Genomic DNA, 18,082 nt, shown 5'->3' with positions numbered 1-18,082 from the left:
CTATAAAATCATACGACATTGTAACTTTCGGCAAACTTATAATAATAACTACCATTAACATGATTTTTTACAGGACCATCTGAAAGAATATGTTATTTATATAGTTCTGCACAAAACTTGAGCCATATAACATTATCGCCATCAGGGAGGGAGAGGATCGTTACTAGTGGGGGCTAGCGTCTCCATTGCTGACAATGTTCCATATTAGTGCGACCTGCGAGAGGTCCCTATAGAAATCACCGTGATTAATTTCTGGTGATTTAGCTATAATGAGCTAACTCACCAGACTTTATGTTCATCGCTACAATTGCCCTCTACTGGTGTCCTACCAAAATACACCGTTATCACAAGCGGATAAACTATACCATTATCATTAATTAAGGAACATAATTGTATCCGTATAGACTTAACTAATTGGCGCATATGTTTCGCAGCAACAATTCCCTCCATTTTGGCCCGAAGGTCGGCATTCGAAGAAATACGGACCAGTGTTTACGATAGACCACGTGTCACACAACCACTACACCAATATCAAGACCTGGATATTTAGAATCAATAAAAAGGTACACATTATATTAAATCAACATGCTCTCGTATATCTAACTAGCTGACCCGCACAACGTCATATCGCAGTATCGCAGTACTAAATAAAAGGTGTACCCAATCATCACATCACCACGTCTATTGCGACTTAGTCGAAATATAGGTGAGGCAAATACTTTATTTAGTATTAAAATACTCACGACAAGATTCACTAAATTACATAATTTTAAAATAAACTGCATATGACTCCACCAGTATTAATATACTGAATATTATAGTAATACTATTAGATATGCTGTGCTACTACATTAAACTTAATGCAAGAAATTGCAATTTCCGACTTAAAGTCACCCGTTATCTTCCGTTCTCGTGGGAATTTTTATGACAGATATAGGTCGCATACATTAAGTATATAAGTGTAGTTTTCTAGCATTAAATTAGTTTTTTTTTTTATTGAATCAGTAATCTTAACCAAGCCAATGAGTATAAAATCCCTCCACAGAAACAATCATTTTTTGAAATTTACCTAAATGGTGGTTCTCTTTAGTTAGTTTATATGGCAAAACAAAATGTGGCGGGTCAGCTAGAAAGTTTATATAAAAAGAATATATGTAAAGATATATTCTTTTATATAAATTAAATATAAATTTATATATATATATATATATATATTAATTTACACTCTCTTTTTATAGATCGTTTCACTCACTGAGTTGATGGCGGGCGTTAAAGCGCCACCGAAAACAGTTCAGCTGTTCCAACTGACCTGCTGGCCTATGGGTCACAAGGTCCCTTCGTCCACCAACTCGCTGGTCGAACTCATGAATATGGTGGAGCGATGGCGACAGCGGACAGATTATGGACCAGTCTGCGTTGTTTCACCGTGAGTCTTGGGATTCTCAATATGCCATAAATAAACACAATTTTTTCTTCTTTTAAATTATTCTTTTAACGAAATTTGATAATACATAGCTTTATAAGAATATTTTATCTTTATAATCGGGAGAGTTATATATCATTTTATTTTATGGAATCGTATATCGTGATATATTTACACTATCCGACTTCTATTCATTTTGTAATATTTGAATAGAGTTTAGAATTTAGAATTTGCTATTTATATTTAGAGGGAATGTTTTTGTTTTCAAAAATACCGACAACATTAAGATTTAAGTGTTATCGTTTTGATTCCACTTAATGAAATTATCTATAAATATCATATTACTTTAACAGAGATGGTCGTAGTCGTGCCGGTGTATACTGTGCAGCCAATGCGTGCATCGAACAAGTGATCCAACACGGTGAAGTCGATGTTTTTCAAGCTGTGAAAACTGTACGCCGGCATAGACCGCAACTCGTTGAAAATATGGTGCGTATTTACTAAACATTGGTATATAAATAAGTTTAACTTGTATATAATAAAAATTTATTCATACCTTTACTCCACAGACTGAATACAAATACTGCTATGACCTAGTGCTCCATTACGTGCTGCACTATTTAAATAAAGACATGAATGAAAAGAAGTGAGAGTGCGAACTCAAAGACGAACTCTGGTTCATCGAGTTCGGACGCGGTGCAGCGCTACCTACTACACCGGAGGAAACCAGCCCATCAGCGGTACCGCGCGATCGAGCACGTTCGCGGCCGGCACGACCTCGCCGTGGGCTATCTCTTGATCGCTTATTACCAGCCTCGCGGCCTCCGCTACCACACGCTGCTACTGTAGAAGCGCAGCCTCGCCGCCCGCGTCGTGAACGCCCACCTTTACGCCGCTCTATTCGTCTCGAGGATGATGAAGCCGCTGCTGAAGAACGCCGTCGCGTCTTTGTCCACGGACCGCGTGCGCCCTCCTTCGATGAGGGTGATGCAAGCGATGAGCATGACGAATGTGAGTGCGGTCGCTCGTCGCTCGAGCGTTCCGGTCCGTCGGCCGAGACGCCAGACGAGGATGAATACGAACCGGAGTTCGCCACTTCCCCTCCTCCTACCGTAATGCCACCGCCAGATCTGCGTCCGCAGCTTCGCGGAGTTTCCTCTGATCGCGTACTTGCCGATCGGCATGATGGACCGACTACGCCTCGCGGCCCCGCCCGAGCACACTCCCAAGGAGTTTTTGAACGCCGCCTGCCGAGGATATACAAATTTGGACTCATGGATAAATCTAAGAGGGCTAGTTCAAGTGCACTTTACGAGCGAACCGATCGTTCGCCGACAGAGGCATTCTACAACGCTACAGGCTCAACGCGACTCAGCTCACAAGAATTATTCGAAAAATTCTGTTCAGAAGAATTCACATCCCTGTACGGTCGTGAAGACTGCCGACGTCGGCGTCCGCCACACTCAAAATCTACTGGCAGTAGTGGATCAGACGTACGTCACGAGCGAGGCTGTTGTCGTCGCGCACCGTGTGGCTCTCAACCGGCACTAACGCGTCGTCATGCATGTCAAATTCCTCGATCTGATCGTTCCACCGACTCAGAAGAGATTTCCCCTCGCCGTTCAGCTCCACGTCCGATACCACTCGATTCTGACGGAAACCATCCTAATGATTGTTCTCGGTCTGCGCCACTACTCAGTCCTGATAGATTCGAGGCACGCTTTACCTTCGATATTTCAGAACATAGCGAAGTAACCAGTAATCGTGATGAAACACCCTCTGACGCAACCGAGACCCGTAATCTGACACTCTACGAGGAACCACACTCGGATCGAACTAGTCTCTGTGAGCTTTATGACGCAGCGTTCTCATCACACAGGCCTTCATTTAGGCGAGAGAGTTCTAGACGTCGTGGTGGGCCTTTCGATTTGACTGCTCTCGACTTCCGCCCTATAGACGACGAGAGTCCTCACGCGAGTCGGCGTACTTCTCAGCGAAGCATGGACGACACGCTGCGTCAAAATTCTGAATCTCGCAGCTGGGCATCCGACTCTGTATTCACGACACCGGAACGGCGTCCTCCCGAAGCGTCTTCACCGTCGTCGATCGACACTCGACATTCGACTACGATGCAGGGAGATTCTCCCCGAGCCGAATCAGCAGCGGCCGATTCCACCATGGCCGACACGACCGTCGTTGAGGAAGAGATTCCGAGTGTCATAGAGCGGTCTGAGTACGTGCTGGCACTGCGACTCGGGCGCATCGATCTCGACGACGACGCGTTATCGGAGAGAGCGCTATCGACTCCGGTGGGCGACGGAGCCAGGTTGTCGAGCCGGCCGTCTATGCACAAGTTGGAGCCGATCGAACCGGAACGACTGTGCGGTGGCGCGGGCCGGAGCGGCGGCAGCGAAGGCGATGCGAGCAGCGTACGATCGGCGGCGACGGCGCGACGGCGTCGTGGCGCGAGCGAGCCGCCACGGCGGGCGGCGCGCTGCTTCCCGCTCTGACTGCGGAGGGCGGCGCCGGCCCGCGCGCCGCGCCGCAGCCGCCGCCGCGCCCCCCCTCGTGCCTTCCCCCCGCCGCGGCCGCCGCGACCGCCGCCGCGCGCGCTCGTCACCACCGCGCGCCGCCGACCGCTCCGCGTCCGCGATCTCTCGCTCCACCTGACGTTCGCTCGGACGCTCGTGTCACTTTTAGACTTACGACGGGGTCCTATGTAGTTATAGTTTAGCGGACCCGCCCCTACTCTGGTGACGTCGAATTCGTCACCCGTGTATCGTCACCGACCCCTAGTCTTCGCTCGTTCACCTACTCGTAACTGCCAAATTTTCTAAAGGTCGTGTAAGTTTATTACTACTTCTACTTATAGTGTAGCGCCGTCGATTCGGCGACTTTAGATAGGCATAGGTGGTGCCTAGGATAACTACGTGCGTAGAGCGTAATTCTAAATTTCGTAGATAGAAATTGATCCCGGGGCCGGCCGCAGGCGCCTCGGTCGCAGTCCACGACTGACAGGGTCATCGTTTAGTGAATAGTACCTATCCGATATCTCACACTGACGCCTGCTTTCGTCAATGACGCTGTTAGCCTTTGTGCAAGCTTCAGTGTGGAGTAAGTTTAATCATCGCAAGTGTACCGTGCGATGAAGCCTTAAGTAAGTAATATCTGTTCGGCAATGGGTATTAAACTTATGAAGTAATGTTTATTTCGAACCGTACGTATTACGAGTAGCATGAAATAATGAGACCACATACTCGTAAGTGCTATTGTGGAACAGGTAACACGGAGGCGTAATTACCTAGTTAGTGTAGTCTATATTAATTAATTTGGAGGTTATATGTGGTTTTTTGAGCTAAGAAGCTATTAGATGCGTACAATATTCAATTAATTTATTTATGGAGTAGTCAGTCACAGTTCCACGTTGTCTTAGCAGACTGGACGTGACTATGTTGTAATTATTTATTTTAGTGCTATGTAATTCTTCCAAAATATCATTATAAATGATTACTTTACAAGAAATTTTGATGTCCATAATGTATTGGTGTTAAATAATGTTTGTAGTTTATTCCAATATGTTAATAGCTTAAAAATTGTATTTATAATAATATTATTATAATTGTAGCTTATATTTTTCTGAAATAAATAAATCTATACATTATGTGTTACCTACTTTATACGACAGTGCATAGCATTATCCACATCGTACTAGGTTTGTATTGAAAATGTGCCAATTTTTCCATGATTTGAATTTAAAGATGTTTTACTTATAATTATGAATAAGTATACATATATATTTATCGTGGGCTTGAAGCTCTTGTTTCGTAGATTGATAAGAGAAAATTCCAATGTTATTTATTTTACTGAGAATTTTAATTGTCATCTGCGGATTATATATTTTAGTCTTTCCGTGAATGTAATAGTCTTTTAAATAAATATTTTGGTAAGAAAACCTTAACACTAAAGTTTTGATTTCGTTGTTAGTTTTGTATTCAATTGGATAGTTATTGTTTTTCCAATGAATTTTATGTAATGACGTTTAATGTTTTCTTCAGTCGCTCGTTTTGTTTTTATTATTTTTATCAATAAGTGTATGGTTTAATTGACAATTCGCAAAGAATAAACTAGTGACAAGCTGATAACGTTTTTTATTAAAATTATTTTACAATGTGTCATTAGAATTCTTGGAGCATATATAGAATTTATTGGACATTTCATAAAAGGAACGTCTCTATAATATAGTAACAATTGATGACAACTCTTTATGGGTGATGTTTACCTTAGGACAATACCTTACTTTAACGAATCATTATTTAAGATTCCCGCTTTGCCGGTAGATCTTCCATCATTGTCTTTATATTATCGTACTACACAACTTAAAGTTTTGTCTAAACTCTCTCACTCTCTCTCTCTCTCTCTCTTTTGTCTAAATTCTCTCAAACAAACACAGACAAACAATAACTAGACACGACCAATTATATGTTGAGTACTATAAAATTCGCTAGTTATGCTATATTCGCCATTAAGTAATGCAAACTTCAACGTGTTTTAGAATCGTATTGATCAAGCGATTGCAATTATGTACATTCGCAATTCAGTGGAGGAGTAGTGGGGAATGAATGTCCACTAGGCTCACTATTTAAAAGTACTGAATAGGTAAATGAATAAACAAACGCGGAACGATATTCAGCCACTCCAATAAATTGAATCCTTGCAATATATGTATTTGAGACGTCTAATGGGGCGTTGCTATATATGCTAATTGTCATTTAAACCATTTTATGTCATAACAAATGCACTGAAAACATCAAAATATTATTGTAGTCCATAAAGTATCAAGACTTATCGTCGTGTTTATTTCTACTTTACTGAATAACAACGCACAACCTAATTAAGCCAAACCTTGTTAATTATATAAATAATCTTTGTGACAGATGTTTTGTGTTGAATTTTATTGTCAAAATATGCTTTGTAGTAGTGAACTGTTTATATTATGAAGTGTTTACTTCAATCATTTACGACCTAGAGTACAGTCACCGCCACAATATGAAAATAATAATGTCGCGAAATACTCTTTCATCCGGTGAAACTGCAAAGTCTGGACTTGAGAAAATGGTATTAAAATAATTCGGAAAAAAGCGTAATATATTCCATTGGTTATGAAATAAACAACACCACATATCTCACGCTTAATAATAATTTGATTAAAATGAAACATTAATGTTTTAACTTTAAAAACGATTTCATAATGTTTTTACGTTTATTATTATTAATGCGTATATGTCTTTAATATAATATCGTTTACATCAAGCTATTGTGTAGGTGACTGTTCATATGTTCAAAAGACATGTTTTTTTATTGTTCTCCAATGAAAAAGTAAGACAGAAATCTGATTGAATCATTTACAGAAAATTACAAATATGGATAACTAAAGTAAAATAGTTAGTTTCGGTAGGATAATCAGCTAAACACTAATGAATAAACGCATCACCACGTTGTATTGCAGTTTGCAGTACTGTTCTTCTGTCATCTCTTCTTACCTTTTGTTTACTTCTGGAATAATACCTACATATTGTACATAGGCATTATTCTACTCTGAAATATAAAAAATCATAGTTGGTATTCAACCGCGCACTGCTTTCTACCGCGATAAGTGCTTAGTTTAAACCAATGCAATTGATTCATCCCGCATAACGATATATATTATACGATTTGATGCTACTAACTAACTAGTTAATGCATGTATGTATATTTGAGCCTCCAGTAGAGGATCCCAAAAGCGTATCGGTTATACGATTGCACCTACTCTGTTACGTGCAGTTTTGTTCAAACAATGTAATTGTTTCAGTCCTTGAGTATATGTGTTACACTAGTTAAAAGTAAATCTACCAAAATTCTGCAACACAGATTTGTTCAATTTTAAGCAAATTGTAAAAGCTTTAGTTCACTAGAAACGTAAAACATGCAATTTGTGTAAAATTTTGCAAGCTACAATGCAATTTTTAGTTACTAAAACAAGGCATTGAGTATAGTTTTCATAAATTTTGTGCAAATAAGTGTAAATACAACACTCTTCATGTATAAACATGTAGGGTTTAGTTGCATGATGACGTTCCATTATGCAAAACCTAAGACCACATACTACCTAGACGAAGAGCAGTGCTTTATATTCTGAAATATCTGTCTTATTCTAAATTGTTTAAATTCAATATATATTTTCCCCTTTTTATTGTTTAGATATATAGTGATGGTGTTGTAAATGCTTTATTGTAAGTTAAAATTTCATGTGGACCATTATTCGATGTTTTTTAGTAATAGCATTATATAATATTTATAAATACGTGAACAGATTTTTTTTTATAATTAGGTAAAAGTTTTTACTATATGTAAATAAAATCTCGCCGCACCGACCATCTTTTATGTAAATAATGAATAGAAAGAGATATAGTCGGATGTGTTGCTCCGGGTAAATTTGTGCTGTAGGTAACTAGCCAGATTAGAATTTTTTTGCAGACAGCACTGTGCACATGTGATTTTAAGTGTGTAATGCATTATGTCCACGTTTATATTAATATATATTTTATTTTTCACAGTCATTTTTGTCATGTTATAATTACAACAACAATTTTTCTTTGCCATTAAAGAAACATATGAGTACAGATTCTACATAATAAATTGGAGGGATTAAAAAAAATTTAAGAATTTTACCAGGAAGATTATTTTTTTAAATTATATATTAATAACAATTAATTATTATCTAATATATTTTGAGGCTGGTGAGACATCAATGATAGATGAAAAATTGAAATTATGACAGTGATACCAAAAATAGTTTTATAGATTCCATTGCAAATCTGTTATATTTTTCGAAGTTATTGCATATTTCAAAACAGGCTGCAACAAAAAACAATATAGCTGCTGGTAGCAGCTATATATTTATATAATATATACTTAGTAATTTTAAAATATGTAAACTGAAATTTTTAGTGTAGGTATATTTGTTCATTAGAGCAAATATTCAAATCACACCTCACACAGTTCCACGAATGTGCCAAGTAATTAATATTATATTATAACTACAATAACTACGTCCATGAGAAATTATTTATACAACTTAATCAAATTTTCATATACATGTGCAAAATTAGAATTTAGTGCTATAAACTTGTGCAAAATTTGCGCAATTTCGCATCGTATTCAACGACATATTTTAATACATTATAAGCTGGCACGAGAACTAACGTTAGGTGGGTTAATTGTGCATTATTTTTATAAGCTTGTACATTTAAAAGATTATTGTTTTATGTGTTTATGTCATAGACAAAAACGTGATAATAATAGGCACACGGCACAAAGTTACCGGGGGGAGCAAGCGGTCACAAATACCTATTATATATTATACCAAATTATGAATATATTGTATACCATATACTTATACATATTAATGAACTTGATATAATCTAGAAGGAGAAATTGTAACTTACTATAATAATTATATAGAAACATTGTGATTTCAAGTTTTCAACTTCCAAAGTATTGTAAAATAACATATTGAGATATTGTTGTCATGAATGTTATTTAAAAAGTAATTTTAAAATTTATACATGGAACTTAATGGAAAATATATTTATTTGTTGTATAAACCCCACTTGTTTCTTTTCTTTCATATTTATGTACATCAGAATTTATATAGTTTAGGAGTATTGTTAGATACCTAATAGCAATCAAGTGCAGTCCGAAATATTACTCTTGGTTCTACTTCGAGAATGGTTTAATGAATCCTACCATTAGAATTTTAATTCAGTTTAAAACAATTATAATATATTTATATTAAAATCATCTTCTTTCTCTTTATAATAAAAATCACACAACGGAATGATGGAGCTGTGATATTAATAAGTTATATATATGACACATAGTGGAAGGCATTCCTCCCTCTATAGCCCTCTATCTGATAATGCATAGACAGGTTACGTGATGTCGATATTATTATATAAAACAAGGATTGCAATAAAGGACTCAGGCACTCCGTCTTATGGTCAGCGGCCAGTGTGCTTTATAAACTTTAAACACCTATTAATTATATGATGACAAAAAAATTAATTATTATACTTTCAAAAATGTTTAAATTAAAATAATATTCAAAGAAAAAAAACAAAATAACAAAATATTTAATAAAAATACTTTCTCATGCATCACGATACGAATCAGAATGAAAAGTAATTCACAAAGCGACATCTAGTCCTAAACTTGTATTATGGGTACTAAACAACTGATACAAATACATACACCTACATTATTAATATTAATCGAATTAATCGAACCACGAACATTGGATGTAACGATAGTGCATAAACACTCCCATTTCTGTAACAACCGCACCTTTCGAAAGTCTGAATGAAATGTCAAGTAAGTACCTATTTCAATTAACAAGAAGCAAACTAATAGAGCAGGTTTAACATCGAAATTAGGCGTTTTACACTAACGCAATAGCGTGGCGTATTCATCGCGAAAAATTATATTTTTCACGTCAACATTGTTAGGAATGTGGATTATAACCTCATTGCTAGCGATGTAGCAGATGTCAGCTCGACCTTCTTCATTGTTTTCTGGTGTATTTGCCACGATACTAACCGACCTGATTGCTCATTGCTTATCTTATCATAGTGCACTGGTGCTCCGCCAACGTATCGTTAGCGTAGGAGAAAGTACTGTTCCATTTTATCCATTTAAAAAATCTTTGAAACCCTTACTTGTATAAAACAAAAATAATATAGCAGAATCAAAGAAAACAAATATTATCAAATTACCAACCCCCGTCTTTTAGCAATTGGTTGATAAATACCGGAAGGCACTCGAATGGCCCGCTGATAAGAATTTTGTATCTAAATTCCAAGTGGGCACTCTAAACATTAATTAATCCCTTTTAGGAAAGAGATAGATTTAGGAAAAATAATTTCTAATTTACAACAGAGAGTAAATTCAAAGGGTTTAGTTTACCAATCCATTCAGATTATACCTACTTAACTAGTCTTCTGTTGATTTTAAATGATCTGTAGTAGATTTTTGGTCTTATAAGAATAATATATTGAATATAGTAATCATATTAATATTTACTGGCTAATTTTCTGAGCATAGAAACACCGATGATTTAATTAAATCTCTCGTTATATATTGTAATAATTAAAATATATTTATAATATGTAATTATAATACATCGTTATTCTTAATAAATGGAAAATAATGCACCCTGAAAAGCTATGTGTTACCTGAAATACAATATAATGATATACCAGTTCAGGTTTATTCATGTTTGAATATATTTTCACTATTATGTACAATTTACCTATGTAACACAACCTAAGATTTGCAATAAATTGTTATTTTAAAAAAAAAACACCCATTATAAAAAAAAAATAAGTAGTACACCGAACCACGCGGACATTTGACAAAGTCTACTTTGATAAACTTTATATCTACTGCTATTATATTAGATACGTTTTTATTTATTTAAGTCCATCTTGTTCTTGTTTTAATATTAAAACTGAAGTGTTTCTTGTTTTACTACATACATACATTGTCATTATTGTTATATATCGACCAGAAAAGATAAACCAGTATTAGTGTAAATATGGTGACCATAAACTACCCTATACCATAGATACCAAAGTTAAGTATTTCAAACGGATATAAATTGTTGTCGTGTGTATATTTATAAGATCTATACCTACTATCTACCATGCAACATTTTTCGTAGACACATATTAAGCTATTCGTTTGAGTGAACATAGAAATTGCAAAAGTCTTCTACGTAGCGATAAATTCCCAACATCGGCCGTTCTAGGGCCGCCACTTACAGCTAGCAGCTGTTAATGGTCTCGCAAACGATGCGTTGTTTCGGGTTTTTTGTTATTTATGCTTGTTGAACCATGGTTATGGCGAAATTACGTCGACTGTGGTAGATCTCATCGACATATAGATATAATATACATATAGAAATATGTATATTACTACAATTTAAAAAAATAATCTAATTGGAATTGCAAACAAGTTAATAAGTACCTAAGCTGCAACTGTCGCTTACAGCACTATAGACATCACATTATCATGTGACACCGGTGATAGGTACCAGTCATGCGTTTCCATTCTAGAGGAGTTAATGTCATGCCTCAAATCCTGTAATTTAGCTGCCTAATCGGCACTCTACAACAGAATCACATCTTAGAAAAAAAGTTGTTTTGCGTCTGATATAGGTAAATTTCAAGACGTGGAGTCTTGAAATTTACATATATCAAACGCAATAGTGTACTTGTACTCTGTTCAAGTAAAGTCAAAACTCGAACGACATTCTGAGCGTGTTATCAGACCATTAGGACTTTCTATTGCTTCGGCGCTTGATATATCTTCATATGGAAAAATAAACATGTATATGGAAAAATAAAGGGGCAGATGGGTCCCGGGGTTGACATATGTCATGTAATTGTAGTATAGTATCCATTTTATGTATTGCCCCTGTTAGTACTTTAGATATAAAAAAATGTAACCAACACTATAGATAAATAATACATAAGAAATATATATTATTTAAAGTAAAAATATTTAAGGGTGTGTAACAGAAGGAAAGTCATTTTTGGAATCCAATCTCCAATATGGTGTAAATAACAATTTTGTATTTATTGCAACCAACTGGAAATTGGGAGCAAAAATAATCAATACAGGGAAGATTTTTTTTCACCTATGGATAATTGTTTTCTACCTATTTCTTGCCTATAGGTACAGCTTACGTCTATAAAGTATTTATTTTTATTTCAAAAGATAAGAGAGTAATCATAAGTTATGAAACGAGCAATTATAGGGAAACCGCGCTGAATTTATGTTGTTTGGATAGCAACCTATTTGTAAGAGCTCAATTAACTGGCAATTTTGTAAGTAATTTGTCTGACATTCGGAGGTATTAAGGCTACAAAATAAAGCATGTTATTTCTAAATATTGTACATATAACAAGAATATTAAAAAAACTTATATTTTAAATTATAATTTAGAATTGAGGCCAATTGTACTTTTGTAAAATTATCGATAGTTATTGAACGTGAATTTCTCTGAGGATTAGTCATTAATGCAAAAACAGATGAACATGAATAAATTTTGATACACAGATGCATCATAGTCTAAATTACCACACCAATATACACGCGGGATTTGCAAAATATGATAGTTTAAACTAAACTTACCGATTATAATACGATTATTTAATACATTTTAACTTTTACTTTGACATCTTTTATAATATTTATAATATAATTTCTAACGCCCGAATAGGGTTTATGTAGACAATTAGGAATTTAATAGTATAGTGCCCGGTTAGGCCAAATAATAAGGAATAACTTCTCATGATAATTCTCAATATTAAAACTGAATACTGCTTTACTGAAACTAACATTTTCACTGTAATATAAATATATTTATACTATACATAAAACTATATTTTAACCTGTTATCAACTAAAACATCAATTTAATTGACAAATAGAAGAAAGAAACAACAATGTCACAAGTACCTAGCTCATCCGAAGTGTCACAAAAGTAATTGAATAGGAGTTTGATTTATATCGTTCTCGAATTTTCGATGGTCTTTATTCAATTATAAAATAAATATAAAGTAATTTATGAAAGAGCATTTAACTGAAAGGGCCTTAACAGACTGGGTTATGATAATATTGGAAACGTCACAGAGGTTTAGGGTTATACAATTAAGAAGGTCAAGAGAGTTGACGTAATTCTAAAGGGGACACAAATAATGTTAGATGGCTGACACGCGTGCACGGGAGTAAAATGTTCATTAAATTCACGTGTACATACATATACATATCTATGTACTTAGAAACGATAAATCAATAGTGATGAAATTGTATAGTGTCTAATTTAGTTATGAAACAAATATAGTAATACTAATATATCTTCACAACTAATATCCTAGATGTGGTAAACACAGCTATTAACAATTGTCGACGTTGTGAACGCAACATCGCCGTTAAGTTGTCCCTACATTTCTGTAGTACTCTTGAATCCATCGATAGTTATTAATGTTTTCATTATGAAGTCTCTCGATTCTGAAATCGATCATCAATATTGTTTGACAAAGAGTTTATTAAAGCGCGAAGTTATTTTTTTGTTTAGACTTTGAACGTCGCTGTACTTTTTAAATATACAACTTATGAAACGTGGCATTGCAGTATTTACTAGTCACCGGTATTGTTTTCCTTGATATCATTTTTGTCCTACCGTGTATTTATTTTTGGTGTTAACCATATTTGAATTCATAATCTAATACAGTCTAAATCTGGATAATAAACGACTTCGACGCTTCTAAAAAGTAATATAAATATTATATTGATATAATCTTATGTTTATGCCTAGATATAGGTAATAAAATCTATTTTTTTGCTGAAAACTTCGTTCTACTTTGACAAGACTGAGACTCAACGTTCCTTACTTGTTGACAGAGTAAAGTGCTGTCTCTAGTTACATTACGATAAAATGTGATAGGTAGGTAAAAGCCGACCTTATAGAACGTAGCATCTATGATAAAATTGAACACGATATTGTTTGTTTAAAGCAGATTTGAGTGCTTTTATTAGTTATAGCGGGATGGGGAATATTAATAATATCACTAGTCGGATCCTATTGCTAGTAATATCAAGTCGATACCCATGCGGTCCCGGAAACAAGAAATTTCTTTTGAATTGGTGACTATGCGCAAACTAACTTTAATTCACGCTCATCATATCATCCTCCACAGGTGCTCCGACAGCATATATCATACACACTGACATAACATTATGTTCACGCATTATAAAAAATATATCTGTTTTTAGACAGACGATGAACATGTATAATATTTTATTCAAATACATATTCGTACTTATTTTCCGATACGATACCGTACCTACTGTACAAATAAATGTCTTGTAAGTAAGTATTGTGCGTATAACCTTGCACGCAAGTGCAAACAATAACTTGGCAAAGTTTATCCCATCCCGATACATACATATATATATATATATATATGAATATTATGAACAGCCATATGTCAATAAAAATGTTTAAGTGTTATGCAGGAGTGTTACCCGCAACCGTCAGAAGTAACTCATTACGCTAAACCACATAACCATCGATGTCTTATTACGTAAAATAAAAATCATCATATACTAGCCATGCCCTTGTAATATGACTTACAAAACTCAGGAGCAACGGTTGTTGGTAATTGATTTTCTTCTCGCAAGAAATTAAACGCAATATTTCATTTTTACATCCTCTCACCTCACGCGAGGTAATCTATCTGTGCACAGTTGAGAACACCAAGACGATAACCAAAAGATATAATTTGTTAGGTGCTATATTTTTTTAGGCCTAATAGCAAACTGACAGCCTACCTCATGGTAAGTGGCAACCGTCGCCTATAGGGGGAAAGGATTGTTAATAAGTGAATTTATAACACCATTGCTTGCAGCAATGTACCATATAGAATTCAAAATCAAAATCAATGATTTTCACGCAGATCCCCTAGAAACCACTATGATAAAATCCTAGCAAATTTACTGACCTAACTTCATGTTCATCTTATCATTCCCCATTGGTAGCCGGACAGCGTAATACGTGAGCGCAGGTGTACTTAGTATTAGTAATAATGATGATGATTGCTAATGATAGATGCTTTCAAGATTTTAATTACATATAAAGTGACTACAAAGGTATTGATTAGTACAACCACAGATAACATAATATTACATAGTACAACCAAATTAACTTAACATTATCAGTAATATTTTAGAGTAGGTAGGTAGTACTAATTATAATATAACAAAGTATACTGTGTCCACAAAATATACTGTATCTGAAATATTGCAGTATGCATCACTTCGACTACGTTAACTGCTATAAATTATTGTTGACTCTACACATATTTCATAGGATATTGTGACAATTAACCCGTTTAATTATGCAGGCAATTTAATTATAAAATTGACCTGTATCCGACCATTGTATATTAAATAATGCTATCAATTTGCTTTGTGATCCATATGTGTTTATTTTAGCTTTTATAAAATTAAATTTGATTGATCGAGGACAGTAAAAATATCAAGCCACAGTATAATGATATAACAAGGCCTAGTTTCACAAGCCAGTTATCGGATTTTTTTTATTTTCTAATATGTAATTCTAATGTACACTTTCACAAACACAAAGTTCGAATGTAAATTTTTTTTTCGGTATCAGATCAAAATTATTTTTTATATCACTTTAGCAGTTAAAAGAGAAATTTATTTGTGCGTATAAAGAAGTTGATCAGATGGTTGACACTTCTTATATCATGAAATTTAATTGTAAATTTTCCTTTCCGGGAAATAATTCATACCAGGATAAAATGTATTTTTTCTTTTACTGTGATAAATAAAAGAGAGAAAATAATTAAATTTGAAACCCACGCAGACGTTTTTATACAAAGTATCGGTTCAAATAAAAAACTAAACTAATTTACACAACAACAGATTTCGCGATATATACATAAGATACTTATCATTTCGTCAATCGCATACTGCAATAAGTATAATTAGGACAAATAAAATTGAGTTGTTTCGTACTCGTAATGGATTTTTTGTATGGATGAATGTAAAAATAGCTTTACACTCGTTAGCGCCATCAATCTCTCATGTGCATCACATGTGCATTGGACTGGACACAGATATATGGCTATGTAAATACGTTTTAATCGTATATCAGAGTGAATACGGATAGTTATTTTGCAGTTATGAATGCACATATTTATATTACATATGTTATGCATTTCTTTTATTTATAACTAGCTGAGCCCGCGACTTCGTCCGCGTGAAATAGTGGGCAAAACAAAGAAAAAATATTCAATAATCTAACTCATAAAAGCAAATGAAAAAGTTTCATCGTTCTAGCTACTTGTCTAGTTTGTACTCTACCTTACCTTATTCATTACCTGTTATATTTTTCGTTTTGTTTTTATCTCTAAAAATTGTATGATTATAGTTTATTTAGTGTAGTATAAGCATCATAATTTATTTAACTTATATCACATTTTGGTTGGGAGACCTGATGATCTGTATTACAGGTTATACCTATTTCAGACACCAGCTCCTTACAACAAATCGGTTATAATAATAAATTTAAGCATCTTATTATGGAAAATACTACATGTTTGTGAGGAGAAATAAATAAAATCATATTATATTCTAGCTTCTAAAATTATGAATTTCCATACAAACTTTCATCCCCTTTTCATTTTAATTCAGGACAACATTTTTACAAAGTTTGTCATATTTAGCCTAATAAATAAGATTCATGTTTCTAGCTTCAAATTGATGACACTTCCATCTCCTCTTTCAACCCCTTACAACCCTTTTTTGTTTTAAAAAGTAACCCTATGTCTTTTCTCAGGGACTAGACTATATGTGTACCAAATTTCATATAAATCGGTTCAGTAGTGTTGGCGTGAACATGGACAGACAGATAAAGTTACTTTTGCATTTATATATTAACGTAAAATTTAATAAAAGGATATACGATAATATACCATCACGAGTGATATCCTAAATAAGAAGGTATCGCCAATTGGCGATTTCGTGGTGAAAGCAAATACTTGACATTCCCACACTCCGCTGGACCTGTATTTAAATATAGCCAGCCTACATTAGTGATTTATATAGTTTAATATCGGTCTTTTCTTCACCGGAAAATTAATCAGAAACTGAGAATATGATTTGACACAAAAAGCTTTTTTTTTTCAATAGACTAGATTTGAACTCACCACCTCTTTGGTCGGTGGTAAGTTGTAAAGTTTACCACTAGGCTACAATGTTTTTAAAAAGATTCAATTCTTACACCTATACAAAAATATATATATGAGCAAGTATGTCTAAATAATAATTTCAAAATTATATTTCATTCGTTCAAAGCTAGGATGAGTAACAACTTTAAAATAGTTTAATTCTATAAAGAGTGTAGTACAGTCTTTTTTTTAATCTTTTTTACATGCTACTCACACTAGATAGGCGACGGAATGTAGCTGTTTCACAAAGCTAAAAATATTACTTTGTGAAACTGGCAGGTGACATAAAAAAGTAACTGAAATATTAAATTTAAGGTGCATTGTAATATTTATTTGAACTAGAAGCAATGACAAAATAATAACTAGGTACATATAATTCTAACAGCAATATTGGCCGTGTCTTCGTCTGTATTATTTGAGATACAATAGCCTATATACAGATGAGTACATAGCGTAGCTTGCGTAGCGTAGCGTAGCGTAGCGTAGCGTCGCGTAGTTTAGCGTAGCGTAGCGTAGCTAATAATCGAACCATATGCGTTACTGCTGCCCCAAATGTATAAAGAATTAAAAAACGTATTTCAGATGTTTGATTAACTTTATATACTCTGCCCTTGGTGCGAATGGGCATTCTTCTATCGCAGAGTACCCCAGAGAGCTCCCTCCATTTCATCCACCCGGTATTTATGTGGTGAGTTATATCTGCATCTATTGTCCCATCACTAAATATAATCGAACAGAGGTATTTGAATCGGTCGGTTTCCTTTATTGGAGCATCCTGCAGATAAATGGTGTTTCTGCTGTTG

The 18,082-nt window shown here is 34.7% G+C and overlaps 1 protein-coding gene across 3 annotated transcripts in view; it reads left to right on the top strand.

The window, feature by feature from the left end:
* Positions 1 to 2,076, top strand: part of LOC131852409 (receptor-type tyrosine-protein phosphatase kappa) — a 168,543-nt gene extending 166,467 nt beyond the window's left edge. For all 3 annotated transcript variants that reach the window (XM_059203088.1, XM_059203086.1, XM_059203087.1), the window contains 4 exons: positions 435 to 563; positions 1,239 to 1,426; positions 1,777 to 1,912; positions 1,993 to 2,076. In XM_059203088.1, coding sequence (XP_059059071.1) covers positions 435 to 563; positions 1,239 to 1,426; positions 1,777 to 1,912; positions 1,993 to 2,073 — 534 coding nt within the window. In that variant the 3' untranslated portion in view covers positions 2,074 to 2,076. The remainder of the gene's footprint in view (positions 1 to 434; positions 564 to 1,238; positions 1,427 to 1,776; positions 1,913 to 1,992) is intronic.
* Positions 2,077 to 18,082: the final 16,006 nt, after the last annotated feature.

Source organism: Achroia grisella, unplaced genomic scaffold, assembly GCF_030625045.1.
Source record: "Achroia grisella isolate CSIRO2021 unplaced genomic scaffold, CSIRO_AGI_Agris_v1 utg848, whole genome shotgun sequence".
Classification (NCBI taxonomy): Eukaryota; Metazoa; Arthropoda; class Insecta; order Lepidoptera; family Pyralidae; genus Achroia; species Achroia grisella.
Note: the sequence above shows the minus strand (reverse complement) of the source record. Positions and strands in the feature narration are given on the sequence as shown.